Source organism: Pantherophis guttatus, chromosome 5 (assembly GCF_059756535.1).
Source record: "Pantherophis guttatus breed Tessera chromosome 5, ASM5975653v1, whole genome shotgun sequence".
Lineage (NCBI taxonomy): Eukaryota > Metazoa > Chordata > Lepidosauria > Squamata > Colubridae > Pantherophis > Pantherophis guttatus.
Genome location: NC_142067.1, coordinates 64,237,149 through 64,252,036, shown reverse-complemented (window position 1 = coordinate 64,252,036; position 14,888 = coordinate 64,237,149). Strand labels below are relative to the sequence as shown.

Below are 14,888 nucleotides of genomic sequence, written 5' to 3'. Positions count from 1 at the left end.
CCAGATCAGCACAAAACCACTGAAAAAGAAAAACAAGAAATCCAAGAAGAAACCAGTATGGCTGCACAAAGATCTCTCGAACAAATTGAAAGACAAAAAGGACAAGTACAAAAAATGGAAAGACACAACTAAGGCAGAATATCAGCAGATAGCCAGAATCTGCACAGATGAAGTCAGGAAAGGAAAGGCTCAGAATGAACAAAGACTTGTAACAAAAGTCAAAGATAATTTTTAAAAAATTATTCCAACATATAAATAACAAGAAAAAAAATCAAGGAAACAGTCCACTAACGAGAGAAGACAGCAAGGAAGTAACAAGCAGCAGAGAGAAAGCAGAGCTGCTTGATTCATTTTTTGTATTGGTCTTCACACAAAAAGAAACTATAGCCCAACCTACCAAAAACATAACTGTAAAAGACAGACTAGAAATAAAAGTTAAAATAAACAAAAAAATTAGAGAACATCTGTTTGAACTTGATGAATACAAATCACTGGGACCTGACTGATTACATCTCAGAGTTCTAAAGAAGCTGGCAGATGTCATCGCAGAACCACTGTACCACATCTTTCAAAAATCTTGGAACACTGGCAAACTACCAGAGGACTGGAAAAGAGCTGATGCGGTTTCCATCTTCAAAAAAAAAGGGGGGGGGGGAACAGGCCCAGGAAACTACAGATTAATCAGCCTAACATCAATACTCGGGAAGATACTGGAAAAGATTATTAAAAAACAGATCTGCCAACATCTAGAAACAAGTAAAATAATAACTAGCAGTCAGCATGGCTTTGTTAAAAACAGATCCCAAGATTTTCTACAAGTGTCAATTATATGACTTTAGAAACTTGTTTTTATTTATTTTAATTAAATTAAATTTTTATTTTTTGCCTAACCACTTTGAAACATATGTAAAATGCTAGTTTGCAAGTTTTAATGAGCTTGTTCTCTTTGATTTTAGATATAAGTAGATCAGCAAAATGGTATTAGGACTCCTATCCAGGTGATGAAATATTAAAATGTCCTCATGCTACTAAAGTATTTGTCTGAGTTTCTAATTACTGATGGAACATCATTTCTGATATGTAGTTTCTCCTTTTTTATTTATGCTGTATCAACATAAATTAGAAGGTTAATTTAGTGCAATTTCTCCAGGGGGAACACCTTTCCCTCAGATAGTCATCTTCTTGGAGACATAACTGGCAACATGAAAAATGCTGAAAGTCAAAGCAATGCTTCTACTCCACTCTGTCCAAGATCACCAGCACTGAGTGCACACAGCATGACTATTGACTACAGCAGGGTAAGTTGACTGGTGCAAAAATGGATTGGTTTGAGAATCGCTTCATAGTGGCAAATCTAGAATCCGGGTTTACTTGTTTTCCTCCAGTCTTTTAAGTATTGGACAAAGACATGGTGGAGAAAACAAATTGAGATTGAATATATTTGTGTATATTCCTAAAATTGATTCTGGCTTATTTCTTATGTTCAACAAATCATGCTTAAAGTAAATTCTGAAATATTTGAACAAACAATGAAAAGTTAGAGTTAATGGCTTGAACTTGGATGGGTGTTTGCTTCCTAGACTGTAACTAGTGTGTTTTCATATGTTAAAGAGTTTTCTTATATGTGTGATACATGAAATATATGTTGTTTTATGTGAGCAGGATTTGGAATTAGAAAACAACATTGTTATGTCTATCAGTGAAAGTATCCCTGCAGATTTGTCAAAAAGGCATCGTAGGAAAAGTTCTAGAACACCTTCTATGGCAATTTCTAAGACATCTTTAACATCTGGTGAGCTTTCAGTTACTGATATTTTGATGTACTTATGAATTGCTATTACTATCTCTTTTCATTGTTTCACTTGTTTTTTCCTCCCACAGTTTTTCTTCTTGGGGAATGTTTGTTTGTTTTGTTAGAATTGCTAAGAATTAGCTTTCTACCAGGTTAGACAACTTTTGTCATTCTAGATCAGAGATGTAGAATTTCTATCAATTCAGGGTTATATTGACAGATGCAGTTTGGCTGAGGATAGGGAGGGAGTTTACATGGACCATATTTTTGGCTTACCTACTCTGTCGTGATTACAGAAACTATCAAAGTATAATGATCGGGTACACTTTTTGTAATTCTGATCTGGATCCTAGTGCAGTATTGTTTATTTGATTGCCAGTGGCTCTTCAGACATACAGTAGGTCACCTGCTACCTGATTCTTTTACGTATAACTGAAGATGAAGAGGGCTGAATGGGATCTTCTGTATAAAATTTACACTTTATTGTAGAACTCTGGTTCTTCCCCTTTAATGAAGAAATCTCTATGTGTCTGTCATAATTATTCTTAAAACAAAGATGAGGTGGTTTTTGTATAAACATCTGTAAACTTTAGCCTTTGCTGATCATTTCTTCCCTAAATTTTATTCAACACATTTGTATGCATTAACAATTGGATGAAAGATACGCCTTTATAATCTGTTCCCTTACTAACAATAGACTAGATAGAAGTATTAGAGACTCAGCTTGCATGAAATACATTTTCCCTCTACCTGTTTGATTTTCCAAAGAGTGAGAAAAAGGAAACCACCATTGAATTTCTTCCTGTAATCTTTTGTTTATTTGTTTGTTTTTGAATTTTATCTTTTCTGTAGGTTTCAGGCAAAGAGGAAATTGATGGATTAAAAACAAGAAGTTGTGAAAAAATAGATAAATATTCCAACACACACAAATAAGTTAAAAGATACTACAGTATCTTCTGTCTATGCAGATTCTCAGTCATCCAAGTCATGTTGTCCCAAAGGGGCTTTTTCAAGAGGCAACTTGACTTTCTTGTTTTTCTCTGAAGATGTTTCACTTTTCATCCAAGAAGCTTCTTCAGCTCTGACTGGATGATGGGGAAAATCCTTCCATTCCCTGCCATCCAGTCAGAGCTGAAGAATCTTCTTGGATGAAAAGGAAAACATCTTCAAAGAAAAATAAGAAAGTCAAATTGCCTCTTGAAAAAGCATCTTTGGTATAATATCTTCTATATAGATTGCTAATGCACTATACATGGATTTTCCTTATATCTTGCAGATCGTAGTAGGTCAGAGAGAGATCTCAATGGATCCTTTTCAGAAGGAAATGAAGATACTTTAAGCTTAAGAAGTAAATCTGTACCTGGAGCACTGGACCATGATGTGGTGAGCTGGAAAGATACAAAGCTTACAAATTAGAATATTTTGACTCTTTTATTTTACCAGTAATAATAAACTTCTCATTTGACTAATTTCAGTAATTCATATATATGTCACAGTTTATATCAAAAGTACAATAACAATAATAAAAATGTAGGGGGTATAAATGAAGATAACTACAAATATATCCTTGCAAGAACCTTATGTAATAGTTAGGCTGAAATATCATGAATGGCCCCAGCATCCAATTACAAAAAAGATTGCATTTCCTTATTTAATTTAGATGCAGAATAAAGCAGGATGACACAGTCTGATTCTGCTGAAATCTCCCAAACTTCAGCCCTTGGTCCAGTCAGAGATCTCCACCAAGCACAACTGTCAACACATGCTTTATCTTTTGAAGTGAAGGGTTGCAGTTAGCAGCTGCTTAACAGAACACAGTTCTAATACAGTTCTAATACAGAATTATAATACAAAATGGAACTCAACCAGTAGCAACTGTTCCATGTCTAACAACTACAAGAGCAGTTGCATGGGGCTTTCAATCTTGGCAGGCAGAGGGTAGCATTTCTCTTCACTTTTTCATCTTTGCAGAGCCTCAGCTTGGTTTATGAAAGGATCAGCCACACTATGGGACACAGTTTGAATAACTGTGTAATGAAACCTTTTTGGGTATAATTTGTAATTATAAGGTAGAGTTTCAGCTGCTATCATTAAGTATGGTGGGCTAGATGTTCACAATAACTGGAGATATATCAGACACTAAAATGCTATTAAAGACAAAAGGTGAAACAGGGTGAGATACTACAGCTAAGGTAAATGGTTTTATTTAAATAGCAACAGAAGATAATGTTTTTCCTGTTTAGTCCTCCACTCAACCCCTTCCTAATAAAATATTTTATTCCTTAATTGTGGATATATGCCTTGCTTTTCCATTAGGACTACCTGAATGAAGCAGAAGAGAATATGGATGACATTATAACCTCTGGCTTTTCCAAAAGGCAAAGTAATTTGGCAAGTGGATTTTCCACAGTAAGTGGAATTAAATTGTTAAATTTAATTAAATTTAATTAAATACAGTATGTTATTAAATACATATTCATGACTTTTTTGTACTGTTTCTTCCTAAAGCATATTAGATTTTTGATACTTGGACCATGTTCCTTTCTAACATATTTTATTCTGTTGTGTTTCATTCCACAGCTGATTTTTAGCTTCAATTCTCTTGTTTTAATACTGGTAGATTAAATGTCATTTCCATTATTTGGATTTTTAGAGACTTTAATTTTTGTTAAAGAAAAGCATGAATGATTGCAGGTCCTTCTAGCTTCTAATAAACATAGAATGTTGACATCTTAGAGGAACCAGGGCAGCTGATCCATTTAAGCAAGATACAACTATTATGTTTACTGCACTTCATTTGATGGATACAAGGATATAGCCAATATTTCAAAGGTTCAAGGCGAGACCAGGTTAGAACCAAAGCAAACATACTCAGGCAACCGAGAAACTCAGTAACCCAGACTTTAATCCTTGAAAGCAGGCTGGAGCCTTGGTACACGATGAGTAGGAAACACAGTCCCTTTCAAAATCACTTATAGTCTAGGGACCACATCAGTAGTGGGTTCCACTTACCTTCGCTACCAGTTTGGAACTGTGAGTGCATATGCATGCTCACTTCGCTCATACATGGCACTTCTGTGCATGCGCAGAGCATCCGTGATGACATCCAGGCAGGTGGGCGGAGCCTCCTGCTGCCGCCACTACCGGTTCGCCCAAACCGGGGTGAACCGGTAGAAACCCACCACTGGACCACACTCTCCGGCTGACTGAACACACCCACTGGTCAACCAACATCTGGTAGACCATGGTGGCAGCCTCCTCTCCCATCCGGCAGTAGCAGCATGACCTCCCAACTAGCAGCATGCTTTGGGGCCTTTCACATCCTGATTGGAGGCCCATGCAGGAGAGCGATCAGCTGGCGAGTGGCTGTTCAATGCTGTCACTGGAAGACCTGCCACCATAGCTGCCTCCTCGCCCGTTACTCCTATTGCTCTCCCTGCTGTGTGCTGCTTTATTTCCCAGAGGGATCGTCCATGGGAGAAATCAGCTAGCGAGTGGCTTGTTGGTGCAGGCACCAGCAGTCCCGCCGCTGCAGCCTCGCCCATCGCTCTGGTCGCCTTCTCCACTGTGTGTTGCTCCATGGCCTTCCCACCTCCCCCCCCCCAGGTATGGCGAGCCCAGGATCATGGCTCGACAGGCATCTCCCCCCTACAAGGACTGTACTTGCAAGATAGGAGACATAAGGGTTAGACACGGCACCCTAACATGTATTCCCTCCCCCCCCCGGATTGCAGGGATAGTTCTTATGGAACCTCGTAAGCAATCTTGTGGCTCTCACATCCCAGTGTGCCACCCATGAGGCGTCAGTAGTGGGGTATCCTTTCCACCATACCAGGTACTACAGTTTACCCCTATGAAGGCACGAGTATAACACTTGGTCTATTTTGTACCGGTCCCCCACTACAGGACCTGGTGGCTAGGGAAGCGGCCAGATATTGGAGTCTTCCACAGGTTTCAGGAGACTGCTGTGGAGCACGGAGTGCACCTTCCCCAGCAAGGGTGGAAGTTTCAGTTTCACAGTTACGGGATTTATTACCCGTACAATTGGGAAAGGCCCCAGGTATTTCGGGCCCAGTTTCTTGCAAGGCACTTTCAAGGCACTTTTTATTGTAGGTCACCTCCTCAAATGGAAGGAGGTCTGCCCAATTTTTCTATTGATAAGTGACATAACACCTCAGATATTGTTCCACCATGGCATTCGTTCTTTCTGATGCACCGTTTGTGCTGGGGTGAAAGGCTGTGCTTAGATCTTGGGAGGATGATCAGGCATATGAAGTTGTGCCAGAACTTGGCAGTGAACTTCATCCCCCAAAATGATGTGCCTCAAAACCCCGTGGAGACAGTAAACATGTCTGATAAGCAGCTTTGCTAGCCTTCGCATTGAAGGCAATCCAGAACATGGCACAAAATGGGCCTGTTTGGAGAAAAGGTCAACGATCGTCTATATCACGTTGTGTCCGTTACTCTCTGGCAGTTGTATGATGAAGTCCATGGTGATTTCCTCCCAAGGCCGGGAGGGATCAACCATGGGCTGTAAAAGGCTTAGGGGTTTACCTGGCTGCAGTTTCATGGTTGCACAGACCGGACAGCTTTTTACATAACTCTCTATTTCGGACTTCATTCGCGGCCACCAGAACTGGTGCCTGGTGAGATGTAGAGTTTTAAGGAACCTGAAATGGCTGGCTTGCTTGGTGTCATGGCACCACCACAGTACCCTAGGCCTCAGGGTGAGTAGTATGTATAGTTTGCTGCCCTTCCAGGCAAAGCCATTCCTTTGGGTGAGTAGTTGTTGGTTCTCTAGGAGCCATGGGTTGACCAGTAATGCGGTCTGTAGATCATGTGTCAAGCCATCAATCAGGCCTCTGACCATCACCTGTGCTGCTTGTTGGGAAGGAGGTACGATGGCATGGATTACTTCTTCCCGCTGGCTGTTATACTGGTGCATCCGTGACAGGGCATCTGCCAGGAAGTTCTTACCCACCGGGATGTACTTCAGAGTAACGGAACCATTGGCAGTACTGTGCCCACCGGGCCTGCTTCGGGGACAACTGACATGGCGTTTGGAGTGCCTCAAGGTTTTTGTGGTCTGTCCGGACCTCAAATGGTTCTTTCAAAAGATGCTGCCATGTCAGCAACGCCCACCGTACAGCAAAGGCCTCCTTTTCCCATATTGCTCAACCGTGTTCTGTCTCAGTAAGCTTACATGAGGTATATGCACAAGGCTGCATCTGACCTTGTTTCTCTGCAACAGGACTGCTCCTACTGCCACATCACTGGCATCAGCCTAGATAGCAAACATTGTCTGGAGTCAGGGTGTTTCAGGACTGGCTCCCTACGAATAGGGCTTTTAGCGTTTCGAAGGCTTGTTGGCAGTCCATTGTCCACTGGAGTGGTTGTCCAGGTCGAGGCTTCATTAAAGTGTGCTTCATTTGAAGTAGGTCAGTCAACGGCAATGCCACCCTGGCAAACGATGAGATGAACTGCCGATAGAAATTGGCGAAGCCAAGGATGCTCTACAATTATTTTTTTGCAAATTGTGTTTTTGGTGCCTGCCACTCCAACATAGTTTGAACCTTATGTGGATTCATTTCCACCCCAGTGTTGGATATACAGTAGCCCAAATAGTCCAGATGAGTCTGGTGAAACTCACATTTGGAGAGTTTTACATATAGCTTTGCCACCAGCAATTTCCTCAATACCAGCCGCACCAACTGGGTGTATTCCTCCATAGTGGTGGTATAGATGATTATGTCATTGAGATACACAAGGACCCCTTGGTACAGGTGTTCATGTAACACATTGTTAATTAGCTGCATGAACACAGCTGGGGCTCCTTGTAGCCTGAATGACATCACCTGGAACTCCCCAACGGGTAGTTGAACACCATCTTCCACTCGTCCCCTGGTTTAATGTGGACTCAGTAGTAAGCCTCCCACAGATCTAACTTGCTAAAAAAAAACACCCCTTGGCCAAATGGGCAAACATGTCTTTCATGAGAGGCAGGGGGTACATATTTTCCACACAAATCCTGTTAATTCTGCAGAAATCAACGCATAAGTGCAGGGTCCCATCTTCTCTCTGAACAGCACCGAAGCGGCCACTCGCAACTGGGCTGGTTGGATGAGCCCCCTAGCCAAGTTCTTGTCAATGTACCGTCAAAGTTCCCCCATCTCCTTCTGCATCATCGAATGCATCTTTGGCTTAGGCAGTTTGGCTCTGGGTATCAGTTCGATTGCACAATAAGTAGGGCAGTATGGGGGTAGGGTCTCACACTCCTTCTTACTGAAGACCTGTGCCAGGTCTGTGTAGACCTGGGGGAAGGGGGAACGGGCCTCCTCCAGGGCCTCCCCAGGCCTCCCCCCTAGTCCACTCTCTGCCTCTCTCTGAGCTTGCTCGTGGGGAGGAGGCCTGGGCCCAACTTCTATCTTCAACTTCCTGTAGCCACCTTCCCACCATATTGTGCGGCCCCACTTATCCAGCCATGCCAATCCTAGGATAAGGGACTTGGTCATCATTGCCACCATGATTAATCTAATTACTTCCCAATGCTCTCCCATCTCCAACCATACTGGCTCCATGAGGTGGGTAGCAGGAGTTCCCCCAGCAATGAGCCATCCACCTGCTCAAACCTAACAGGCTTGGCCATCCCCTCACCCAAATCCCTAATGCAGTAACCACAGCTTGGCTGATAGGACATCGGGTACACCCTGAGTCTATCAGTGCACCGTACCGCACATGTTGTGCTAATTAGGGACTCACTATGGTGATGTGAATGATGAATGGATGGATGGGGTCACTTACCATTAGGTCCTCCAGGCCGTCATCCTTGCTGTCATAGGGCACCACCTGGAACTTCCCCACTGCCATTGCTTCTCCCTCCTCTGAGGACATCACCGAGGACGCCACCTGGTGTGCTCCCCAGGACCTTTCAGGAGTCTGTCAGGAAGGCCTTGCAGTCTTACCAGAGTTGCTGTGTTGTAACCCAAGCCCACGTAGTTGATATTAAATGCAAAACAGTTCCAAAAATCAAACAGATTTTATTAAAACAACTGAGAATTAACTCATTCTCAGCTTATTCTAAATGAAATGAAAACAAAGTCCTTAAAACACCAGTCTTTAGTTTATCTCTGACCTTGGGATAATTAGGCAAACTGCCAAAGGCTTTTCTTGGCAACAGTTCAGGAACAGAAGAAATAACTACAGCCAAACACGAAGCAATTCTCGCAATGGTTATTTTCTGGCAAAGAGGCCAAGAGCCGTTGCTGGCCCTTTAAGCCTTATGGGAGGGGCCAATCATCTCTTGGCCCTACTCCCGAGTCATCCTCTCTGATTTAGCTGCTCCTGCCTTCTGGCAGCTTGTCTCATACATGCACTAGGAACAGGTTCCTCCTGTTCCTCTGCCTCTCTACTGTCAGCCTCTAGAGGCTCCAAAGTCCGTGCATCACTCCCCGATGGCCCTGGCCCCATCTCTGCCTCTGACACAGAGCCCTCATCTGGGCCTTCCCCAGCCTCCAGGACTGGCCCATGTTCTTCTTCAGCCTCATCGCTGTTCAACTCCGCTGCCAGCTCCGCAGGCTGCTGGCGGACCACAACATGCTGGCTGGTGACTTCGGTAACTGCGACAAAGGTGCTGTGCACTCAGCTGCAATGTGTCCCAGTTGGTTACACCAGAAACAGTGTAGGAGCAGTCAAACAGGCCTCACCATAGGGCCCAGGGCACTAGGGACAGGCCGGGTTCCACCAGTCATTCTGTCTATAGCCTTCTGGGGTCCAGGGGCCATGTCCCCCTTGGGACAGAACTCCCGTAACTCAGCATCCAAGTCAATTACCACCTGAAACCACTCTTGCAGCCGATGTGGAATACCCCAGTAAACACAGGCCTGGCGAAGATAGCGGTCCAATCCCACCCTGAATTGATGGACCAACAACCTTTCCAGCCAGGCTCTCAGTTTACCAGAACTCCTGGACATACTCCACCACTGGCTGGCCCCTCTGCTTTAGCGATAGGAGCTCTCTATCTGCCCGTTGCACGCGGGACCCATCCTTGAACTGGATTCATAGTGCCTCCAGGAAAAGACCCACATTTGCCAACTCCCAGGTGTGCTCACTGTGCAAGTCCGCTACCCACTCAGCAGCCTCACCTTCCAACACCACTGTCACGGCCACCACCATTTCCTATTGCGAGGGGTACAACCGGGTGTACTGGTCCAAATGGCTAATGGCTTGGCTCAGAAACAAGTGTTGGGGTTCCCGTTGAATGAATCCTGCAATGGCGGCAGATCCCACACCACCTGCTGGGGTCAATATCCTGGTGGCTATATGGGGCCCTGCAGCACATCCTCCACATCTGAGGCTTCACTTCAGCCATCTCTGGCACTGTACCTTCAGCCATCGCACTGGCTTCCTTCCTCCTATCTGGTCAACCTTAATGGCTGTGGAAGACAACGATGGGAATAATTAGAAATGAAAAGCGCTGATTTTGTCTCAAAGGTCCAAAGCCGGATCGGGTTAGGACCAAAGCAAACACACTCAGGACACCGAGAAACTCAGTAACCCAAACTTTAATCCTTAAAAGCAGGCCTTGGTACATGATGAGTAGGAAATACAGTCCCTTGCAAAGTCAGCGCTAGGAGCTCTCACCTCCCAGCGCACTATAAAGCGCACTTTATAGTCCAAGGACCATACCCTCTGACCGACCAGACATGCCTGCTTGTCAACCAACTGGTAGACCATGGTGGTGGCCTCCTCTCCCATCTGGCAGCAGCGGCATGACCTCCCAACCGGCGGCATGCTTCGGGGCCTTGCGCATCCCAACTGGAAGCCCGTGCAGGGGAGCGATCAGCTAGTGAGCGGCTGTTCAGTGCTGTCACAGGACGTCCTGCAGCCGCAGCCTCGCCCGTTGCTCCAGTTGCCTTCTCTGCTGTATGTTGCTCCATGGCCTTCCCCCTCCCCCCTCCAGGTATGGCGAGCCCTGGATCGGAGCTCAGCACAATAGTTATGAATATACTATAACTACTTTTTGCTTGTTTATTTATAACTGGGGATTACAAGATGCTTCAGTTATGTTGTTGAAGTTTATAAGAATTAGTCCAATATTTCAGGAAGGCATAGGGTAGAGCCTATTTCATCAAGGTGATGAAATCAGGACCCAATCATTATTTTCCTTTTGTGCTAGAAAGAAGATTGTACATTTCACATATTAAGCAAATAATAGTTTAACACTTAAGGTAGGACTATTATGTTGTCATTATTATTAGATAAATATCCCTCCTTTATTTTGTAAAACTCAAGGCAGTGTATATAGTTCTCCTGCTTCCTCTTTTCCTCACAACAGCCACCTATGAAGTTGGTTACACTGAGAAAGAATGTCCAGTCCAAAGTCAGATAGTTAGCTTTCATGCTTATGGAAGAACTAAAATTCAATTTCCCACCTTCCAGTCAAGTACCTTAACCACTACACCAAACTGGATAATTTCACTTGATGCTTGGCAAGTAAATTATTCGTTAGCACCTAGCAGATAGTGTAATTGCTATAGTAATTACAGTATTTAAGTATCTTGTATTCTAAAGGATTTTAAATGGTTGATTAAAATACATTAGCTACAAAGTGCTGGTATGTGGGCAGATAGACATCTGTCTTGTGATAACAAAATATTTTTATCCAAATATTTCTGTAATACTGCAAAAGGAAAATGAGTGCTCAGCCTAAGGTTAAATTCATCATTGGAGAGATAATATAATTTCTTCTATGTCTATCTCTATAAATGGGAGTTATTTACTAATCACTTTTCTCCATACAATGTTTGGTTGTTATATTTCTAGTGTCACAACATGTCTTTTCTTTGTCCATTTTTTACTTTCTCAAACTGTTTCTTGAATTTCTATATCCCTATTGGTACTACATAATGCTCTTCTTTCCTCTGCCTTTTGCCTCCCTCATAAAGAATTCTTCAAATTCTGAAAGGAAATGGAACTACTTAAATGTTCCAGAAGCAGATGGTGATACTGTAAGTTCTCTCACTTTTCTGATGCATGCAAGAGCTCATATCAGTTCTTGTTTCATTTCTACATATATAAATAGCAAAAATAAATGTCTGTTAATTGAAAATAATTCCTCCATTAAGTCACTGGCTAACAGTAACAGCATCATATCCTTAAAAGTGAGAATTGCTGTTTTGTAATAGAAAGATGTATGGAGAAGTAATTTTTCTATCTATTCAGATTATTTGAATGGAGGATAACATAGAATCATAGATTGTGATTTCAAGTTCAACCTCCTATTCATTGAATGAAAGCATCAGGCTGTCTAGCCTTTGTGTGAAAACATGAAGGGGATCCAACTAACTCTTTGAGTAATATCAAACTATAAGCTTTCCCCCTCTCTTATTATGCAACCAAAATCTGTGTTCCTGTCATTTAAGTCTATTATTCCGCATCCTACATTCTGGAATGGCAGGACCAGTGGTGGGATTCAAACATTTTTACAACCAGTTCTGAGGGTGTGGATTGGTGGACATGGCATGGCTTGGTGGGCGTGGCAGGGGAAGGATACTGTAAAATCTCCATTTCCACTCTACTCCAGGAGAAGGATACTGTAAAATCTCCATTCCCTCCCCATCCAGGGGAAGGTTATTGAAAAATCCCCATTTCTTCCCGATCAGCTGGTACTTGGGAGGCAGAGAATAGATGGGGGTGGGGCCAGTCAGAGTGGCATTTACCGGTTCTCTGAACTACTCAAAATTTCCGCTACCGGTTCTCCAGAACTGGTCAGAACCTGCTGAATACCATCTCTGGGCAGGACTCTTGTGATGTGTGGCATCCTTTCAGGTATTTGAAGGATGCTATAGGATCCTTTAACCATCTTTTCTCAAAGCTAAACAAAAGTTTTTCAATTTCTCTTTATGAGATTTTGTTTCTAATTCCCTGATTATCTTCATTGCACTTTTATTGGTCAGCTACAGCTTCTCTAAATCCTTATTAAAGTATAATGTTCAGACAGATTGTTGAAGTAGAGGGCAACAATTACTTTCTGTGACTTGCAAATGATATTTCTGTGGATGCAAGCACATAGCATTGCACTTGCTCAATTTGCTACTCTATTATACAACTATCATTTCCAATCAACTAGTATAAAAATACCTTTTATGGCAATGATTTTTGATAAATTAGATATCTCCCTTCCTATAATCCTGCGTTTGATTTATGTGTCTGAAATGAAGATCATCATACTGTTCTCTTTTACATTTTATTCTGTTATATTCAGCTCATTTCTCCAATCTGTCAGGGTTATTTTTAATATAACTTCTCTCTTCTTGCTGTTAGCTATTTCACCCATTTTTATATAATTTTGAAATATAGTAAATATTCCTTCTACCTCTTAATCCAAATAATTAGTGAAAATTTTGAATTGTAGGAAATTCAGGACTGATCCTTTTGGTATCACTTAGATACCATCTAATTTGATTAGGGGTCATTACTGATTTTCAGGTCAGCTATATATTTCATTCTCATGAGTGCCATCCAGATTACAGTGTGCTAATTGGCATGTCATGGGTACAAGTAGTCCTCATGACCACAATTGGGATCAGAACTACCATCACCAAGCAACTCGGTTGTTAAATGAATCTGATTTTACAACCTTTTTTGCCACTGCTGCTTAAGCAAATATGGAATCCCACATTGACTTTGCTTGTCAGAAGCTGACTGGGAAAGTTGCAAAAGGTGATCATGTGACGCTAGAATCCTGCCAACTGTTGTAAGTACAATAAGATTTCCAAGTGCCTGAATTTTGATTAGATGGCTGAGGATACTGCAGTGTGAGTGTGAGGATCAGTCATAAGTCACTTTTTTCAGCACTGTCATAACAGTTGCTAAACAGATGATTGTTAAATCGAGGATTAACTGTACTTGCTCAGATGTTTTGCTGAAGGTAAGATATACTACAACATATATCAGTTAAGGAAGTTAATTAAAACATAAGTAAATTATTTTGGAGTTAAAATATTAAACTAGGCACTGAAGTCTCCATCCATGGGTTTACCAGATGAGTTTAGGATGATCTCTGAGCTTAATTTTACAGATATGCACATACATGAGAACTGAATAAGACACTTTGAGCTATTTGATCAACTAAAATAAAATAGGTATGTTTCTTCAATGGGACATTGAGATTGAATTTTGCCCTCAACCAATTTTGTCACCCTCTCTTTTTCAGACCAGCATTAACAGTATGATGAGTGTTTACAGTGAAACTGGGGACTATGGAAATCTGAATATTAGTGGTGAAATTTGTCTGCAAATTAGCTACAGCTATAAAACAGGAGCCCTTAACATACTTGTAAAAAAATGCAAGAACTTGGCCATTGCTGATGAAAAGAAACAAAGAACAGATCCGTAAGCAAATCTCTCTCTCTCTCTCTTTTTTACTAAACTTCTATTTATTTACTATCCTAGTTATGTTTTCTTGTTAGATTTGCCTTCCCCAGATCTACTGTTTAATATAGTAGAATATCACACACTTATATTTGGGTTGGAGTTTACAAAAAGTGAAAGACAGCATGAGTTTCTCCCATCTTTTTATTGAAGCGTTACTCTCCCACGCCCTGGTTGAGACCCTGGTGGATGCCTGGGAAATGGCAGCCGCCGGGGCTCTCGACCGGGTCATGCCTTTGCAACCTCTGACTCGGTGCAGATCCTGGTTTGCCCCTTGGTTTACTGAGGAGCTCCAGGAGTTGAAGCGCCGGAGGAGAGGCCTAGAGAGTTGTTGGAGATCCAGTCGATCCAAAGCAGACCGTGCACAGCTAAGATCTTTTACGAGGTTTTATCTTGTGACGATGGAGGCAGCAAAGCGTTCCTACTTCTCTGCCCTCATTGCATCCGCAGATAATTGTCCAGCTGCCCTGTTTAGGGTGTCCCACTCCCTCTTGAATCGGGAAGCAGGGGATGACCCTCTGCGGGGCTGGGCCGAGGAGTTTAGTCAACATCTGCTGGACAAGATCGCTCAGATCCGGGCCAGTCTGGACTCTGACTGGGCAGGGTCGGACGGGGGGGGGGGAGATGACTGGTCGTGTTATCTGGGAAGAGTTCAACCCTGTTA

At 42.6% G+C, this 14,888-nt stretch overlaps 2 protein-coding genes across 9 annotated transcripts in view; one reads left to right on the top strand and one right to left on the bottom strand.

Moving 5' to 3' along the window:
• Positions 1–14,888, top strand: part of SYTL5 (synaptotagmin like 5) — a 219,226-nt gene that overhangs the window by 174,440 nt on the left and 29,898 nt on the right. For 4 of the 8 annotated variants that reach the window (XM_034423803.3, XM_087871275.1, XM_087871279.1 and 1 more), the window contains 6 exons: positions 1,151–1,298; positions 1,663–1,792; positions 3,069–3,175; positions 4,109–4,201; positions 11,737–11,799; positions 14,007–14,185. In XM_034423803.3, the coding sequence (XP_034279694.1) occupies positions 1,151–1,298; positions 1,663–1,792; positions 3,069–3,175; positions 4,109–4,201; positions 11,737–11,799; positions 14,007–14,185 (720 nt within the window). The remainder of the gene's footprint in view (positions 1–1,150; positions 1,299–1,662; positions 1,793–3,068; positions 3,176–4,108; positions 4,202–11,736; positions 11,800–14,006; positions 14,186–14,888) is intronic. The other 4 variants (XM_034423804.3, XM_087871277.1, XM_087871280.1 and 1 more) reach the window with 1 other exon arrangement.
• The window catches only part of SRPX (sushi repeat containing protein X-linked), a 245,722-nt gene continuing 240,866 nt past the window's right edge, over positions 10,033–14,888 (bottom strand). The window contains exon 11 of the transcript XR_015728220.1: positions 10,033–10,224. The gene's annotated coding sequence lies outside the window, so the exon portion shown is untranslated. The remainder of the gene's footprint in view (positions 10,225–14,888) is intronic.